This window comes from Erinaceus europaeus, chromosome 7, assembly GCF_950295315.1.
Source record: "Erinaceus europaeus chromosome 7, mEriEur2.1, whole genome shotgun sequence".
In the NCBI taxonomy this organism is placed as follows: Eukaryota; Metazoa; Chordata; class Mammalia; order Eulipotyphla; family Erinaceidae; genus Erinaceus; species Erinaceus europaeus.
In genome coordinates this window covers 128,239,545-128,256,568 of record NC_080168.1, presented here as the reverse complement: position 1 = coordinate 128,256,568, position 17,024 = coordinate 128,239,545, and the positions used below count along the sequence as shown (strand labels likewise).

Genomic DNA, 17,024 nt, shown 5'->3' with positions numbered 1-17,024 from the left:
AAATGGAGAGAGAAGGGGAAGACAGAGAGGAGGAGAGAAAGACAGACACCTGCAGACCTGCCTCACTGCCTGTGAAGCGACGCCCCTGCAGGTGGGGAGCCGGGGTTGGAACCGGGATCCTTATGCCGGTCCTTGTGCTTTGCGCCACGTGCGCTTAACCCCCTGCGCTACAGCCTGACTCCCGTTTTTTGTTTTTTTTTTAATGAAAAAGACTTGAGTGACCCAGGAGGTGGCACAGTGGCTAGAGTACTGGACTTAACAGCAACGAGGTCCCAGGTTCCATCACTGACATCACATGTGCCAGAGTAGTGCTCTGGCTTTCTCTCTCCCTCATGTTACTAAGTAAATCTCAAAAAAATAAAATGAAAGAGTTGAGCATTGCCATCCAGAGAGCAAAAATGTTCCCCCTCCCTTAGAAAACAGGGTTTCGGGAGTCCGGCGGTGGCGCAGTGGGTTAAGCGCACGTGGCACAAAGCGCAGGGATCGGCGTAAGGATCCCGGTTCGAGCCCCCGGCTCCCCACCTGCAGGGGAGTCGCTTCACGGGCGGTGAAGCAGGTCTGCAGGTGTCTGTCTTTCTCTCCCCCTCTCTGTCTTCCTCTCCTCTCTCCATTTCTCTCTGTCCTATCCAACAACAAAGCAACATCAACAATGGCAATAATAACCGCAACGAGGCTGCAACAACTAGGGCAACAAAAAGGGGGAAAAATGGCCTCCAGGAGCGGTGGATTCATGGTGCAGGCATCGAGCCCAGCAATAACCCTGGAGGGAAAAAAAAAAGAAAACAGGGTTTCTGCCAAGTTCAGCAGAAACTTCCTACGTGCTGACATGCTTCTAGGGAACCTTTCCCTTCTCAGTGTCTCCCTTACTGGTTTTTCACCATTTTTCACGAGCCAAATCACCTGTCAAAGTGCATCATCAGCAACTTAGCAGCAGAGAAAGTAGAGTCAGCAAAAGGCAAAAAGAAATTAAAGACCTAAGATACAAGTAGAGAGAGAGAGAGAGAGATTAATGGGACAGTGAAGTGCCTTAATGAGCGGCATGTAAATACCTGCCCTCGGTGTGAAAGAACCTTTCCCAGCTTTGATGTTGAGATGAAAAGATGATGACAGAATCTGGAAGCATTGCAAAGGTTGAGAAAGCACATGTTTTTAAAGTCCTTCTGTCTTCTTACGATAGTACTTCAACTGTTTCAAAAGCAAGATTAGGAAACACTATATAATAATTTTATGACACTTTAATTGTACACCCTATTCTGTGATTCTGCAGACAAGATAAGAAAATCACCACCACTTTAATGAAGAAAAAGTGTATTTTTACTTGACTTTTCAGGGGTTGTTAAAGTTAGGTTGATTCAAACATCTCACTCTTATTGTTAATATAGGTTAAGTTAATCGTGTTAAGTTCAGAAAGCACTTTTCTGCGCTATTTAATTTTTCTAGTGCTATTTAATTATACCTATGATTAGGTATAATTCCAAGCTGAGGCAAACTGAGGCACATAGTGGAGAAAAGCTTTGAAATCCAGTTTTTAATTCCAGTGCCTACCTTTCCCCCATCCAGTCCTTTGGATGCTTGGATTAATGCTGAATACACACTACATGATTAGTAATAAGTACATTTGTATCGATAATAATAGTATGATTATGAACGTAAGCTTTAGCCAGACCATCAGGGATAACTGACCACTTAGCTCCAGTGTGCAGCAGGTTAACACAGGCTTCTTCCAAAAGCCATCAGAGTAAAAACAAATCCCAATGCAGATGTAGTTTTCAAGTCTCCTCTAGCATCAGACTTGCTAATGATGTGTTGATCAAAACAAGTCACATTGGGAGTCGGACAGGCGTAAGGACCAGCAGGCGTAAGGATCCCAGTTTGAGCCCCCGCCTCCCCACCTGCAGGGGAGTCGCTTCACAGGCGGTGAAGCAGGTCTGCAGGTGCCTATCTTTCTCTCCTCCTCTCTGTCTTCCCTCCTCTCTCCATTTCTCTCTGTCCTATCCAACAACAACAACATCAATAACAACAATAATAACTATAACAATAGGACAACAAGGGCAACAAAAAGGAATAAATAAATATAAAGAAAAAATTTTTTTTAAAAAGTCACATGGCTAAACGTGCATCCAGGGAGTGAAGATGTAGACTGCTGTCTTACTAGGGGAAACCTGTACAGTATTGCAGTTCCTTTGCACTCATCCACAAAGGCAGCATGCAGATTTGAATGATCCTATCTCTGCCTCTCTCCACTCCTATTTTTATCAGTCATGTAGATATAAATACATACCTACACGTGTGTATGCATTAGATATGTATGTGTGTTTCTAATGAATGTTCACAACACTTCTAAGGCTGTTAACCCACTTCTCTCAAGGATCTTATAAACTTGTAAGAATTGGTTATCTTTTTTCTTTTTAGCTTTGAGTCACATTTTTTCTTCCTTTTTAAAAAAAAAATTATTAGTGACATAATAATTGATTTACAAAATTATAAGAAGGGGTAGATCATGGTTATGATCTATCATGGTAGATCATGGTTATAGCATCATGGTTATGCAAAGAGACTCTCATGCCTGAGACTCCAAAGTCCCAGGTTCAATTCCCCACCATAAACCAGAGCTGAGCAGTGCTCTAGTTTTAAAAAAGAAAATTGTAATTTCAAAATTATAAGGTAACAGGAATATAATTCTGCTCTGCTCCCACCACCAGAGTTCTTTGTCCCCGTTTTCTCCACTGGAAGCTACAGTACTTCTTCCAAGGTTGCAGATAAGGCTTGACTACTCTTACTGTAACTATCTGTCTATCATTATATGTATTTACCCATTTTTATTTTTTGCCTGTGGTCTTGTCCTCTCTTCCAAGTCACACTCACACCTATTACTATATCTGAATGTCCTTCTTTTCCTGTTCTCTTTCTGAGTCCTGATGGAATTAGAGTTCCAAGCCCTTTGGTCATTTCCCCCCTATCATTACTTGCTTCCTGGGAGTATGAACCAAAATTCTTTTTATTTTTTATTTATAAAAAGGAAACATTGACAACACCATAGGATAAGAGGGGTACAACTTCACACAATTCCCAATATCAGACCTCTGTATCCCATCCCATCCCATCCCCTCCCCTGACAGCTTTCCTATTCTTTAACCCTCTGGGAGTATGGACCCAAGATCATTGTGGGATGCAGAAGGTGGAAGGGACCAACATTCTTTATGGGGTACTGAAGGTAGGAGTTCCAACATCGATAATTGTTGAGCTACATTTTTTAAAAATTTTTTATTTAAGAAAGGATTAATGAACAAAAACATAAGGTAGGAGGGGTACAACTCCACACAATTCCCACCACCCAATCCCCATAACCCACTCCCTCCCCAGTAGCTTTCCCATTCTCTAGCCCTCTGGGAGTATGGACCCAGGGTCGTTGAGGGTTGCAGAAGGTAGAAGGTCTGGCTTCTGTAATTGCTTCCCCGCTGAACATGGGCGTTGACTGGTCGGTCCATACTCCCAGTCTGCCTCTCTCTTTCCCTAGTAAGGTGTGTCTCTGGGGAAGCTGAGCTCCAGGACACATTGGTGGGGTCTTCGATCCAGGGAAGCCTGGCCAGCATCCTGGTGGCATCTGGAACCTGGTGATTGAAAAGAGAGTTAACATATGAAGCCAAACAATTTGTTGAGCAATCATGGATCCCAAGCTTGGAATAGTGGAGAGGAAGTGTTAGGGAGGTACTCACTGCAAACTCTAGTGTACTTCTGCTTTCAGGTATATATTTTGCAGTAGTTTATGGATACGTGTGCACATAAGCTCTCTCTCACAGAAACTGGTGTATATCTAGGTTATGGGACTTTGTTTAGCAAGTGAACTACCTGAGATGAAATTAGAGTATACTATAAAAGGAAAGGTCTCACCCGAGTAATGAAGCTGAAGGGTTGTCATTCCACATGTGAAGTCTCTGGATACAGTCTGAGCTTAAGCATGTTGAGGTGGCAATCGTTGCGTTGGTTAGGTTGTGATCGGCGGGTGCAATATTATTTGGTTTGGATTGGGAAATGCATACGGGAAAGTGGGCCCTATCCAAGGGTTCCAGGACTGGGGGAAGTAGGGGCTCTATAGTGGAGATGTGAGGTTCCTGCTGTCTTAGGGTTCAAAAAGACAATCGATAGTTAATATTATCATCACATTATTTGTTAATTGGGTTAACTTTGAAAAGTCCCTTTGTTATGGTTTGCTGTACAGTATCCAGTATCTTGTATATAGCTGTGCTATTGGATGCTTCTAATCTACTTGGTCTAGGCTTTTGAGAGAGTCCACATATCAAATACACAGCCTATATATTAAAAAGATTCAGTTTGTCTTTTGAGAAACTTTGAGACATACAATTGATTTCCCCCCCTCATATTAATTGACTACTGATTTATATGTCTACATTTTGCTAGGAGTGTACATAAACACCATTCCCACCACCAAAGGACTGTGACCCATCCCTCCCACCCACTCCCACCCCCCACTGGCCCAGGAAGCTGCATGTCTACCCCTCACCACTGGGTTTTTACTTTGGTGCCCTACTTACAATTTGGTCAGGTCCTGCTTTTAGTTTCCCTTTCAAATCTTCTTAGTCAGCGAGCTACATTTTTTTAAAAACCAGAACACTGCTCAGCTCTGGCATATGGTGGCGCCCAGGATTAAACATGCAATCTCTTGGGCCTCAGGTGTAAAAGTCTGTAGTGTGAGCCACTGTGCTAGTTCCCCTGCCCTGGTCTAGATATTCTTACATTCTTACGTGAAACTGAAACTGTCTCAGCTTCTCATTTCTTCCTGAGCTGTCCAGTCTGGGTTGCTCACTTGCTTTATCCTATCTCTCAGATGTCCCACCTGCAACTGCTCCCAAGTTGAGATATCATGAAGTCTGTGCTTATACTGTTTCATGACTTCTGCTCCTCTTTGGTATTGTAGAGGATCCCACACATGCCGAAACTTAGGAGGTGCGAGCCTTTCCTATATTCACTAACATGTCTGTGAATCTCTCCTAGAGTCATTTTTATGATTATGGTGGAAGTGATTTAATAAACTTCCTGGATGATGATAGGGTGTGTGTGGCTTTAAAGACATTTCCCTTTCGAATTTTATGACACTTCCTTTTGTCGTAATAAGATGTTCTGTAGTTATAGCATTCAGCAGCCCTTCTCCTTATTCATGGGTTTCCTTGTTGAATGTTCCATGCTGCTTTTCTGTGGACTTTCTTCCCAGTGACACTCTGTATCTGAATGGAACTTAATGGCTTGCAGTTTCAGAAGCCTGCTCGGCCCCTTTCCAGTCTTTTATCATTCCTCCCACTCTTGTTTATTGATCTGTCTCTCTTCATGGTTTTTCTACACCTTGTTTTCTGTGGTTAGAAGTCCTTGTCCTAGGTGGAGGGTAGATAGCATACTGATTATGCAAAGAAACTGTCACGCCTGAGGCTCCAAAGTTCCAGTTTAATCCCCCACACCACCATGAACCAAAGCTGAGCAGTGCTCTGGAAAAATAAAATAAAACAAAAATAATAACTTTGTCCCAACTTTTTACAACTGCTTTCCTCTTATTTATCTTCACTTTTCACTCTAAATGTCACTTACTAGGAGAAATGTTTTTTTCTTTTTGTTATAGGTAGCTTTATTGAGAGAAAAATACAGTCCATAAAATTCACCACTGGAGTATACAAGAAACCTCACACACTAAACTACATACTTCCCCTGTGTGATTTTATTTCAGACACCATAGACCATTCCTTGGGAATTGGAAGTTTCTCCCAATAAATGTTATCTATCGAAATAATTATTATTAAAATAATGAGATTTTTAAAAATTATTTCCAGAGCACTGCTCAGCTGTGGGGTATGGTGGCACAGAGAATTGAACCTGGGTCTTTAGAGCCTCAAGTTTGAAGGTCTTTTGCATACTACCTCCCCCACCCTCAAAATAAATATTACAAGATGAAAAAATGTCCTGTGTATGGAACACCTCCCTCTGAGCACCTCGGATTCTTTTTTTTTATTATTATTTTATTTATTGATTGATGAGAAAGGAGAGAGAGAGAGAGAGAGAGAGAGAGAGAGAGAAAGAGCCAGACCATCACTCTGGTACATGTGCTGCTGGGGATCAAACTCAAGACCTCATGGTGGAGAGTCCAGTGTGCCACCTCCCAGACCATGCACCTCAGATTCTTAACTGTACTTGAACAGCACTTTGTGTGTAATAATTACCCAATGTGTATTTATTGAGTTGAATCATTTCATAGATGAAATTCAGACTTTTTTTTTTTTTTTACCAGAGCACTGTTTAGCTCTGGCTTGTGGTGGTGCGGGGGATTGAACCTGGGACTTTGGAGCCTCAGGCTTGAGAGTCTGTTTGCATAACCATTATGCTATCTACCCTCCACCCAAAATTCAGACTTTTATTAAGCCCATTCTTTGTTCCAGTCCCTGTGCTGAAAAGAGAGAAGATGCAAAGATGATTTAGACGTGAACACATAGCGTGATGCTACTGATGGAGAAAACATAATTAAATGTAGACTACACAAAGAGATGTATCAGGAATGTGAAAGGTAGAATGGACACCTTGCTGCTCTTCACCACACAAACCGCATTTTCGGGTTCCGTGTGGTCCTCCCATCCGTGCTCTTGTCTCCCTCTCTCTCACCTGGTGTAGAATGCATGTTCTCTCCTGACTTCTTAACTAATCTGCAGCGTTTACTTTGGTTCATCACTGTCATGCTCCTCATTTTGTTACTAAACCTTTTACGATTTTTTGCCCTTCAGAGAAAATTCGTGGGGCCAAAGAGATAGCCCACCCGGTAGGATACTCGCACTGCCAAGCGTGCAACCCAGACCCAAGCCCCAGCACCATGTAGGAGTTGCTAGGGCAATGGAAGGAGCCCCAATCCTGTGGTCTCTCTCCTCTCTCTGGATGAAAAAGTGGCCTGAAACTTTGAAGTAAAAAAATGCATAATCTGAGGGTCGGGTAACGCAGTGGGTTAAGCGCATGTGGCGCGCGAGGACCGGCGGAAGGATCCTGGTTCGAGCTCCCGGCTCCCCACCTGCAGGGGAGTCACTTCACAGGCGGTGAAGCAGATCTGCAGGTGTCTGTCTTTCTCTCCCCCTCTCTGTCTTCCCCTCCTCTCTCCATTTCTGACTATCCTATCCAACAACGAACAACATCAACAACAATAACCACAACAAGGCTACAACAACAGGGGTAACAAAAGGGGGGGAAAATAGCCTCCAGGAGCAGTGGATTCAGGGTGCAGGTACTGAGCCCCGGCAATAACCCTGGAGGCAAAAAAAAAAATCGTAATCTGGAGCTTCTCCTGCCTCCCACACCCACACCGTGATATGGCTGACACAGGAGATTATGCACTTCTGGCCTCTGTCTGTTTTTTTTTTCTTTCTTTTCAGTCTTAACCAGTAATACTCTGAACTAGTGGGTCGGGGTAGGTAGCATAATGGTTATACAAGAGACTCTCATGCCTGAGGTTCTCAAGTCCCCAGGTTCAGTCCCCCACACCACCATAAACCAGAGCTAAGCAGTGCTCTGGTAAAAACACAACTCTGGAATAGTCACACTGACTTTGTCTGAGTCCCTTGAATGCACTACCCCCACCTCCTTCCTCATGGTCTTTCATATATACTGTTGCATTTACCTGGAACTCATTCCTGGGTCAGATGTCCACCCCTGAGTCCATGAATCATGGCCAAGGTAGGTAGGCCACGGTTGCTAGGGGTAACCTTTATAAATGGGTCAGGAGCTAGGTGAGAGAGGATGTGTCTCAAAAGGAATCTTGAGCAGCTGAGTTGGAATCGCACAATCTCCCCTTTAAGGAAGACATTCAAGCAGAGAGATAAGGTGACCATCCTTCAGGAATTTGATAGAAGATAGTCTTAAATTCTTTTTTTTTTTAATTTTTAAATTTATTTTCCCTTTTCTTGCCCTTGTTGCTTTATTGTCGTTGTAGTAGTTATTATTGTTGTTGTTGATGTCGTCGTTGTTGGATAGGAAAGAGAGAAATGGAGAGAGGAAGGGAAGATAAATATAGGCACCTGCAGACCTGCTTCACACCCTGTGAAGCGATTCTCCTGCAGGTGGGGAGCTGGGGGCTCGAACTCGGATCCTTACTTGCACTTCGAACCACTTGTGCTTAACCACTGCATTGCTGCCCAACCCCCGATAGTTACGAATTCTTAAAGGGCTGGTGCTACCCATCTCCTGAGTCAAATTGATGAGTTCATGACTGCTTGTTCTAAATGAGTTACATGTGTATTTTTTTTTATAGCCAGGTAATATCGATGATGTTTAATCAGGATGGAGGCATAGTGATCAGTAGAACTGGAAATATCCTAAGAGAATGGATGTGGCCTTTGAAGGGAAAGCTTAAAGATCCAGTTGAAGTTACGGTATTGTTTTGCAACTTAATATTCCTTTGATCATTTCTTAAATCATAACAGCAATTTACATTTCTAAAATACACTATTAGGGGAAAAAAGATTAGGAGTTCTGAGCTATTCAGTTTAGTGGTTTTATATACTATCCTGTTGATTTAATAAATCTGTTTTTACAAAATATTTATTTTAGTAAGAGCTATAGAGAGAAAGATACACACAAGGAATGAGAGAGAGAGAGAGAGAGAGAGAGAGAAACCAGAATGCTGCTCAGCTCTGATCTATAGTGATACTGGAGACTGAACCTGGAATCTCAGAGCCTCAGGCAAGAGTGTCTCTTTGCATAACCATTATGCTATCTCCCCAGCCCTAATCAATTTACTTTTAAAGATCTATTGACTTAGGGACCTGGCAGGTGGCTCACCTGCTAGAGCATATAATATACTTTTTTTTTTTTTCATGACCAATTCAAGTTAGTTATTTAAGCCATTTCCTGCCATAAACAGGGATATACGGTCAGTATCCTGACCAATGTTTCATACAAATCAAGAAGGTGAGCTAAAGTTTCATATGGCTTTATGGTTCATGTTCGGAATGGTCCATGCCGGTGCTGTGACCTTCTATGCTTGTGCAGTGGTCCAGGTCATCTTTATACATCTTCATAGCCATTTGGCAATGGACGCACAGGAGAGCTGTGGAGCAGAGAGGTCATCGTCTCCGCAAGGAAAGGACTCGGATCTGATGCAGAGGTGAAGGGAGGGGATAAACTCGCACCTTCAGGAAGACATTCAGCGTGTTCACTGCCACCCTGGGGAGCATCGCGAAGAGGGCCTTCCTTCCACATGCCAGCTGAACCCTCCCCGCCCTGGGTGCCACCTGACATATGCCAACCAGCAGTGGTCAGGACTAACCCAGCACTGTGGAAACAGAGGACATAGCTACTGCCACCATTTTCGACCAGGACCCCCTCTAGAGAGTCCATATCCTCAAGCACCATGACCCAGGTTTGAGCCTGATGGGACCACATCCCAGTGCCTGCAGGAAGGACGCTTTACCAGTGGTAAAGGGACAGTACTGTTGGATCTCTCCTTTCTCTATCTCTATTTATTCCTATCTACATCCAGGAGCGGTGGAGCTATGTAGGCACTGAACCCCAGCAACAGCCTTGGTGGCAAAAGAAAACAAAACAAAAACTTATTTATTTATATTTATTAGACAGGGAAGGATGGATGGTGTGAAGGCAAAAGCAAGAGAGAACAGATTCAACTCTAGCATATAGCTGTGCCAGAGATTAAAGCTTCCATCTTGGGGATGCAATATTGAACCATCTCCCCAACCCAATCTAAGAAATCTTTTTTTAAATTATTTTTTAAATTTATTTATTTGTTGGATATAGACCATCAGAAATTGAGAGGAAAGGGGAGATAGGGAGAGAGACACCTGTAGCCCTGCTTCACCAATCACAAAGCTTTCCCCCTGCAGGTGGGGACTGGGGGCTCAAACCTGGGTCCTTGTGCATTGCAACATGTGAGCTCAACCAGGTGCACCACCACCCAGCCCCCAATCTAAGAAATCTTTATTTTTAGGTTTTTTTTTTTTATCTTTTTGGATGGGTATGTTTGGTTCTTTATTTTTTAAGATTTATTTATAATGAGAAACATAGGAGGAGAAAGAACCAGGCATCACCCTGGTATATGTGCTGCTGGGGATTGAACTCAGGACCTCATGCTTGAGAGTCCGATGCTTTATCAACTGCGCCACCTCCTGGACCACTTTTTTTTTTTTTTTAACCAAAGCACTTTTTTATTATTTATTTATTTATTTATTTATTTATTTATTTTCCCAGAGTACTGCACAACTCTCATTCTTGGTGGTGTGGGGGAATGAACCTGAGACTTCAGAACCTCAGGCATGAAAATCTTTTGCTTAATTATTATGCTCTCTTCCCCATGCTTTATTTCAGCTCTTAACTCTTATTTTTTAAATTTTACCAGAGCACTTCCCATCTCTGGCTTAATGGTGGTATGGAGGGGTTAAACCTGGGACTTTGGAGCCTCAGGCATGTGAGTCCCTTTGCATCACCCTCAGGCTAGCTCCTCCATCTAACTTGGTCCTTTCTTGTTTTAGCTTAACAAAGTTACTTTAAGCACTCAACTTTTAAAAAGATTGTTGTTAGGAAACAATGTTGTACCTACCACAGTGCTGTAGATCTCATTCTCTCTCTCTCTCTCTCTCTCTCCCTCTACCTCTCTACTTTTCACTCTCTATCAAGAGGGGAAATGGAAAAAGAAAAAAATGGCCACCAGGAACAGTAGAGTCATGCAGGCACTTCAATGAAGAAATGATGTCTGTTAGTGGCCATGGGAAGGTGACCCAATAGGTCCAACTCAGGACTTGCATGTGAAGTTTCATCCCTGGAAACACATACCAGGGTGGTGGTCTAACCTTTCTCTTTGATAAAATCAATCAATAATCGGTCAACAAGGAGTCCATTTACAATGAACCTCCAGCCAACCTCTTACTCAATGGTGAGAAACTGGAAGCATTCACCTCAGATCAGGTACTAGACAGGACTGCCCGCTATCAGTCACCATTACTATTCAACGTGGTGTTGGAAGTTCCTGCCGCAGCAGTTGGGCAAGAGCAAGGAATTAAGGGGATACAGATTGGAAGAGAAGTCAAAATGTCACTATTTGCAAATAATATGACAGTATACATACAGAAACAAAATAATCCGGCAGAAAGCACCGGGTAATTACCAGGCAATACAGTAAGGTGTCAGGCTACAAAATTAACATACAAAAGTCAGTGGTGTTCCTTTATGCAAACACCAAGAAAGAAGAAATCTAGAAATCAATTCCATTCATGTATAGCAGCAAAAACAATAAAATACCTAAGAATAAACCTAACAAAAGTAGTAGGAGACTTGGATACTAAAAATTATGAGTCACTATTCAAGGAAATAAGAGAAGATACAAACAAGTGCAGTGGTCTGGAAGGTGACTCAGTGGGTAAAGTGTTGGTCTCTCGATCATAAGGTTCTGAGTTTGATCCCCAGCAACATGTGTACCAGAGTGATATTCTGGTTCTATTTCTCACTCCTATCCTTTTCATTAGAAAATAAAATCTTTATTAAAAAAAAAAAAACTACATGGATATTCCATGTTCAGGGATTAGAAGAATTAACATAATCAAAATGAATCTTCTACCCAGAACCATATACAAATATAATGCAGTCCCCATCAAGGTCCTGCTGATTTTTTTTTTTTTTTGAGAGAGAATAGAACAAAAGCTACAAACGTTTATCTGGAACCAGAAAATACCTAGAATTGCCACAACACATGATGGGCCATTTTTAAAGAAACGAGTTAGCGCTAAAAGTTCAGGAAAGTAAAGAGTAGTGGGTAAAAGGGAGTCGGGTGGTAGCGCAGTGGGTTAAGCGCAGGTGGCATAAGGATCTTGGGTTCAAGCCCCGGGCTCCCCACCTACAGGGGAGTCGCTTCACAGGTGGTGAAGCAGGTCTGCAGGTGTCTATCTTTCTCTTCCTCTCTCTGTCTTCCCTTCCTCTCTCCATTTCTCTCTGTCCTATCGAACAACAACAGCAGCTATGACAACAACAATAATAATAACGGCAACAAGGGCAACAAAAGGAAATAAAATAAATAAATACTAAAAAAAAAAAAAGAGCTTCTTCACAGCAAAAGAAACCACTACCCAAACCAAGAGACCCATCAAAGAATGGGAGAAGATCTTTACATGCCATACATCAGACAAGGGTTTAATAACCAACATATATAAAGAGCTTGCCAAACTCAACAACAAGACAACAAATAACTCCATCCAAAAATGGGGAGAGGACATGGACAGAATATTCACCACAGAAGAGATCCAAAAGGCCAAGAAACACATGAAAAAAATGCTCCAAGTCTCTGATTGTCAGAGTAATGCAAATAAAGACAACAATGAGATACCACTTCACTCCTGTGAGAATGTCATACAGCAGAAAAGGTAACAGCAGCAAATGCTGGAGAGGGTGTGGGGTCAAAGGAACCCTCCTGCACTGCTGGTGGGAATGTCAATTGGTCCAGCCTCTGTGGAGAACAGGCTGGAGAACTCTCAGAAGGCTAGAAATGGACCTACCCTATGATCCTGCAATTCCTCTCCTGGGGATAGATCCTAAGGAACCCAACATATCTATCCAAAAAGATCTGTGTACACATATGTTCTCAGCAGCACAATTTGTAATAGCCAAAACTTGGAAGCAACCCAGGTGTCCAACAACAGATGAGTGGCTGAGCAAGTTGTGGTCTATATACACAATGGAATACTACTCAGCTGTAAAAAATGGTGACTTCACCATTTTCAGCCGATCTTGGATGGACCTTGAAAAAATCATGTTGAGTGAAATAAGTCAGAAACAGAAGGATGAATATGGGTTGATCTCACTCTCAGGTCGAAGTTGAAAAACAAGATTAGAAAAGAAAACACAAGTAGAACCTGAAATGGAATTGGCATATCCAAAAGACTCTGGGGTGGGTGGGTGGGGAGAATACAGGTCCAAGAAGGATTCAGAGGACCTAGTGGGGAGTTGCATTGCTATATGGGAAACTGGGGAATGTAATGCATGTACAAACTATTGTACTTACTGTTGAATGTAAAACATTAATTCCCCAATAAAAAAAAAAAGGAAAAAAAAAGAGTAGTGAATAAAGAAAGTAAACTGACAGGCCTATATGTGCAAGTTTATTGAAACTCAGAAGTAAAAGTTTCCTTAACCTCTGAAAACATGGGGTTGCTAATAGGATAGACTATTCAGCTTAGTCAGCTAGCAGCCTTCAGGAAGCAAGGGGGCATAACGCAGAACAAACGTACCGGCATGCATCTAGCCGCTGATTTAATTAGGAGGTTTTATTTCCAGCAAGCCTTTTAAATGGTCTTTACAAATCTACAGATGTTCACTTGAGTTGAACATCACTTAAGTTGCTCATCCACCAGTACTTTCCTTGTCTGTGATCTATCAGATCTCTAGCTTGGGCAGCGTTAGTAAGTTTCCCAATCATACTGAGACTTATAAAACTTCTAAGCACCTAGCAACATGTAATAACTTTTGTCAGCATCAAGGGAATCAGATGTTATTTTACAAGGAGAGATGATTTGCCTTGGTGCTAGAGTCAGCGCTCAGCAGTGCTGCTGAACCAGCCCAGAATAGCCTCAATCTAAAGTGAACCTAACCCTCCTTATAAGCGGTGACTGCGTTCACTGCAAGCTGTTTCTCTGTCTGTCTTCCTTCAGTAAATCACAGTGACACGTGAATTTGTAACACCTGAAACTGAACACCCAGCCCCACCTTAATGGAATTAGAGACTGACACTGTGCGAATCCCATATGTGCTTATGATTTCCATCTGAATGTTGAGCACAATTTTGTGTAGGAAATGACAGTCCTTTCTGTTGCCCGCAGGTGAATAAGTACATTACTGTGGAAGTTTCAGGACGCTTTGCTATCACCTTAACCTACATAGCATATGCCAAAGTTGTCAAGCTGTCTTTGGCACCAGTGAAGTGCAAGTCTTGCTGTCCTTGCTTACCTGAGTCGGTAAGTTGAAAAACGTCTGGCGTCATCTGCATACCCCACCATAGCACAGAACACATCAGGAATAATGAGACTGGCTTTAGATTTTTTTTTTTTCTCTCCAGTGTTATCCCTAGGGATCGGTGCAGGTACTACGAATCCATTACTCCTGGAGGCCATTTTTTAATTTTTAAAAAAATTGTTTATTGGATAGGACAGAAGGAAATTGAAAGAAGAGGAGACGATGGAGAGGGGGAGAGAAAGATGGACACCTGCAGACCTGCTTCACCACTTGTGAGGTCACCGGCCCCCCTGCAGGTGGGGAGCCAGGGACTTGAACTGGGATCCTTGCATGGGTCCTTGCACTTTAGTACTATGTGTGTTTAACCCGGTGTGCTACTGCCTGGCTCCCGAGATATATATATATAATTTATTTACTTATGAAAGAGAGAGAATGGAAAGAAAACCAGAGCATCCCTGGCATATGCCGTGCCAGGGATCAAACTCAGACTATACACTTTATTCACTATGCCACCTCCTGGGCCTCTGGCTTTAGATTTTGTATTTATTGCTAATTGTTACATTAAGAGTGAGGGAATCTAGGCTAATTGAAAATACTACCATGATTGATTATTGATCTTACCTATAATGCCTAACCTAAAAAGTCCTACCATGAATTAGCTAAAAGTCTAGATTTAGGAGAGGATAAAGACAAACTTTAAAGAAAAATGAATACCTATTTTCTTCCAAGATTTTGATTTCTAAGATTTGTAGAATTGATTTTCTATGTTCTAATTGGTTGAATGGTTTGCATTTAAATAAATCTAGGATTTCTTAAAATTGGTGTAGAGTTTAATGTATTGATTCTCAACTAAACTGAAATTAAATCAAAGTGTGTGTGTGTGTGTGTGTGTGTGTAAGTAACCTGGGGATTTTCCCATATGAGATTTCAGTGCTCTGGGCCACTTTTGCATTGTGAGAGAGAGAATGAGAGACACTAGTGAGAGATACTATAGTACCAAAACTATCTTTCATACACTTTTCGTGTGGCACCTAGACTTGAATCTGGGCTGCATCTGAGGCATCAGTCTTGCCTGGTGAACTATCTCTCTGGCCCTAAAGTGTCTTTCAAAGACTATTTATTATTTGATAAGACAGAGAGAAATTGAGAGGTCAAACAGAAAGAGAGTAAGGGGGAATCGGGCTGTAGCGCAGCGAGTTAAGCACAGGTGGCACAAAGTGCAAGGACCGGCGTAAGGATCCCAGTTCGAGCCCCCAGCTCCGCACCTGCAGGGGAGTCGCTTCACAGGCGGGGAAGCAGGTCTGCAGTGTCTGTCTTTCTCTCCCCCTCTCTGTCTTTCCCTCCTCTCTCCATTTCTCTCTGTCCTATCCAACAACAATGACATCAACAACAACAATAATGACTGCAACGGTAAAACAACAAGGGCAACGAAAAGGGAATAAATGTAAATAATAAAAAAAGAAAAAAGTAAGAGAGGGACACTTGCAGCACTGCTTCATCACTTGTGTAGCTTTTCTCCAGCAGGTAGGAGCCAGGGGCCTGAATCCAGGTCCTTGTGCTTAGTAATGTGGACACTCAACCAGGTGCACTACTGCCTAGCCCCAACATTTTCTGTTTGTTTGTTTGTTTGGTTTGTTTTTATGCAGAAGTAACATTCTAAGGAACTTAAAGATGTTAGACCATTATTAATATTATGATCCAGAGTACCCTTTTTTTTTTTTTTTGAGGCGCTGGAACCTTGAGCATGCATGATTCTATTACTCCTGGGCTGCTTTTTCTTTTTTCTTTTTCATTTAGATAAAGAGACAGACATAGAAAGAGATAAGCAGAGAGAAGGTGAGACATGCTAGCACCAGAGCTTTCCCTGGTCCCATGGCACATCGTATGTGCTGCAAGGGCTCAAACCTGGGTTGTGGGCATGGCAAAAGCACATTTCCTACCTGGGAAATTATCTCTGACCCAGAATAACAACACTTAACAATCATTTCATACTGACACTAAATCTTTGTTGAGAAGTTTTCGGCTAAGCCTTTTGTTTGTCAAGAAATATAATACTGAAATACTCTCTTTAATTTCATGTAGTTAAGTAATAAGCTAGTTTTACTGATTTTCATCAAACTTCTGAAACATTGGAAAATTGGATTGTATATGAGTGGTGTGCACATTTTGGAGTATGTATAAGCACATATGAATGATCTCTATTTGGGGGACAGACTTCAAAACTGTACTCTGCCTTAGAACTGCTGTGATTATTTTACAGATACTGAAGCTACTTAACGTTTCTCATAATGTCTTTCTGTTAAGCTGTCTAGTCTCCTTTTTTTATGAACTATGCCATCTGAAAAGAGCTTACAATCTCTCTTAGTTATTCCGTGATGCCAGTGCCATCTCCCGAGAGGCAAAGGAACTATACAAGATCTATAAAATAAAATGCAAGCAAATGAAACCCATCGCACGGGAGAAACATGTAAGTGTGAAATGTCACTGCTTTGCTGGCGCAGAAAAAGTGGATTTTAGCATTCATGTTATTCTAGTTATCTTCCTCTTTGGACAAAGGTTGAATTTGTTCTAGAGAGTCCAGATGGACAATGGTTCTAGTTTATATCCACACCAGTACATACTATTTTCTGTATAGGTTTTGCTAGTAGCCATCCTAATGGGTATGAATTGGTATGTGTACTTTTTAATAATATTTATTCTAGTTTTATTTATTTGCAGTAAATTGCATACATTTTAGTTTATACCTAATGAGTCTTGACAAATGTATCTGCCTGTATAACCACAACAGTCAAGACAGAGGGAATTGACATCACGCTTAAGGACTCCTAGGTGTCCCTTCTCACTCAGTGTCTCCTACTCCTGCTTTCAGAAAACCACTGCTTTCTATCACCATTAATTAGATTTTCATTTCTACTGCTTCACATAAGTAAATCCATTCACATACAAAGCAATATAGACTCTCTTCTGTTTGCTAATTTTATTCAGCATGCTGTATTAGAGATGCATTAATTTCTGATATCTTAGATGGTTATGCC

At 41.9% G+C, this 17,024-nt stretch overlaps 1 protein-coding gene across 3 annotated transcripts in view; it reads left to right on the top strand.

Annotated features, from left to right (window-relative positions):
• LOC132539532 (uncharacterized protein C3orf20-like) overlaps positions 1 to 17,024 on the top strand; it is a 56,588-nt gene that overhangs the window by 3,026 nt on the left and 36,538 nt on the right. For all 3 annotated transcript variants that reach the window (XM_060195565.1, XM_060195563.1, XM_060195564.1), the window contains exons 2-4: positions 8,291 to 8,411; positions 13,857 to 13,991; positions 16,355 to 16,456. In XM_060195565.1, the coding sequence (XP_060051548.1) occupies positions 8,291 to 8,411; positions 13,857 to 13,991; positions 16,355 to 16,456 (358 nt within the window). The remainder of the gene's footprint in view (positions 1 to 8,290; positions 8,412 to 13,856; positions 13,992 to 16,354; positions 16,457 to 17,024) is intronic.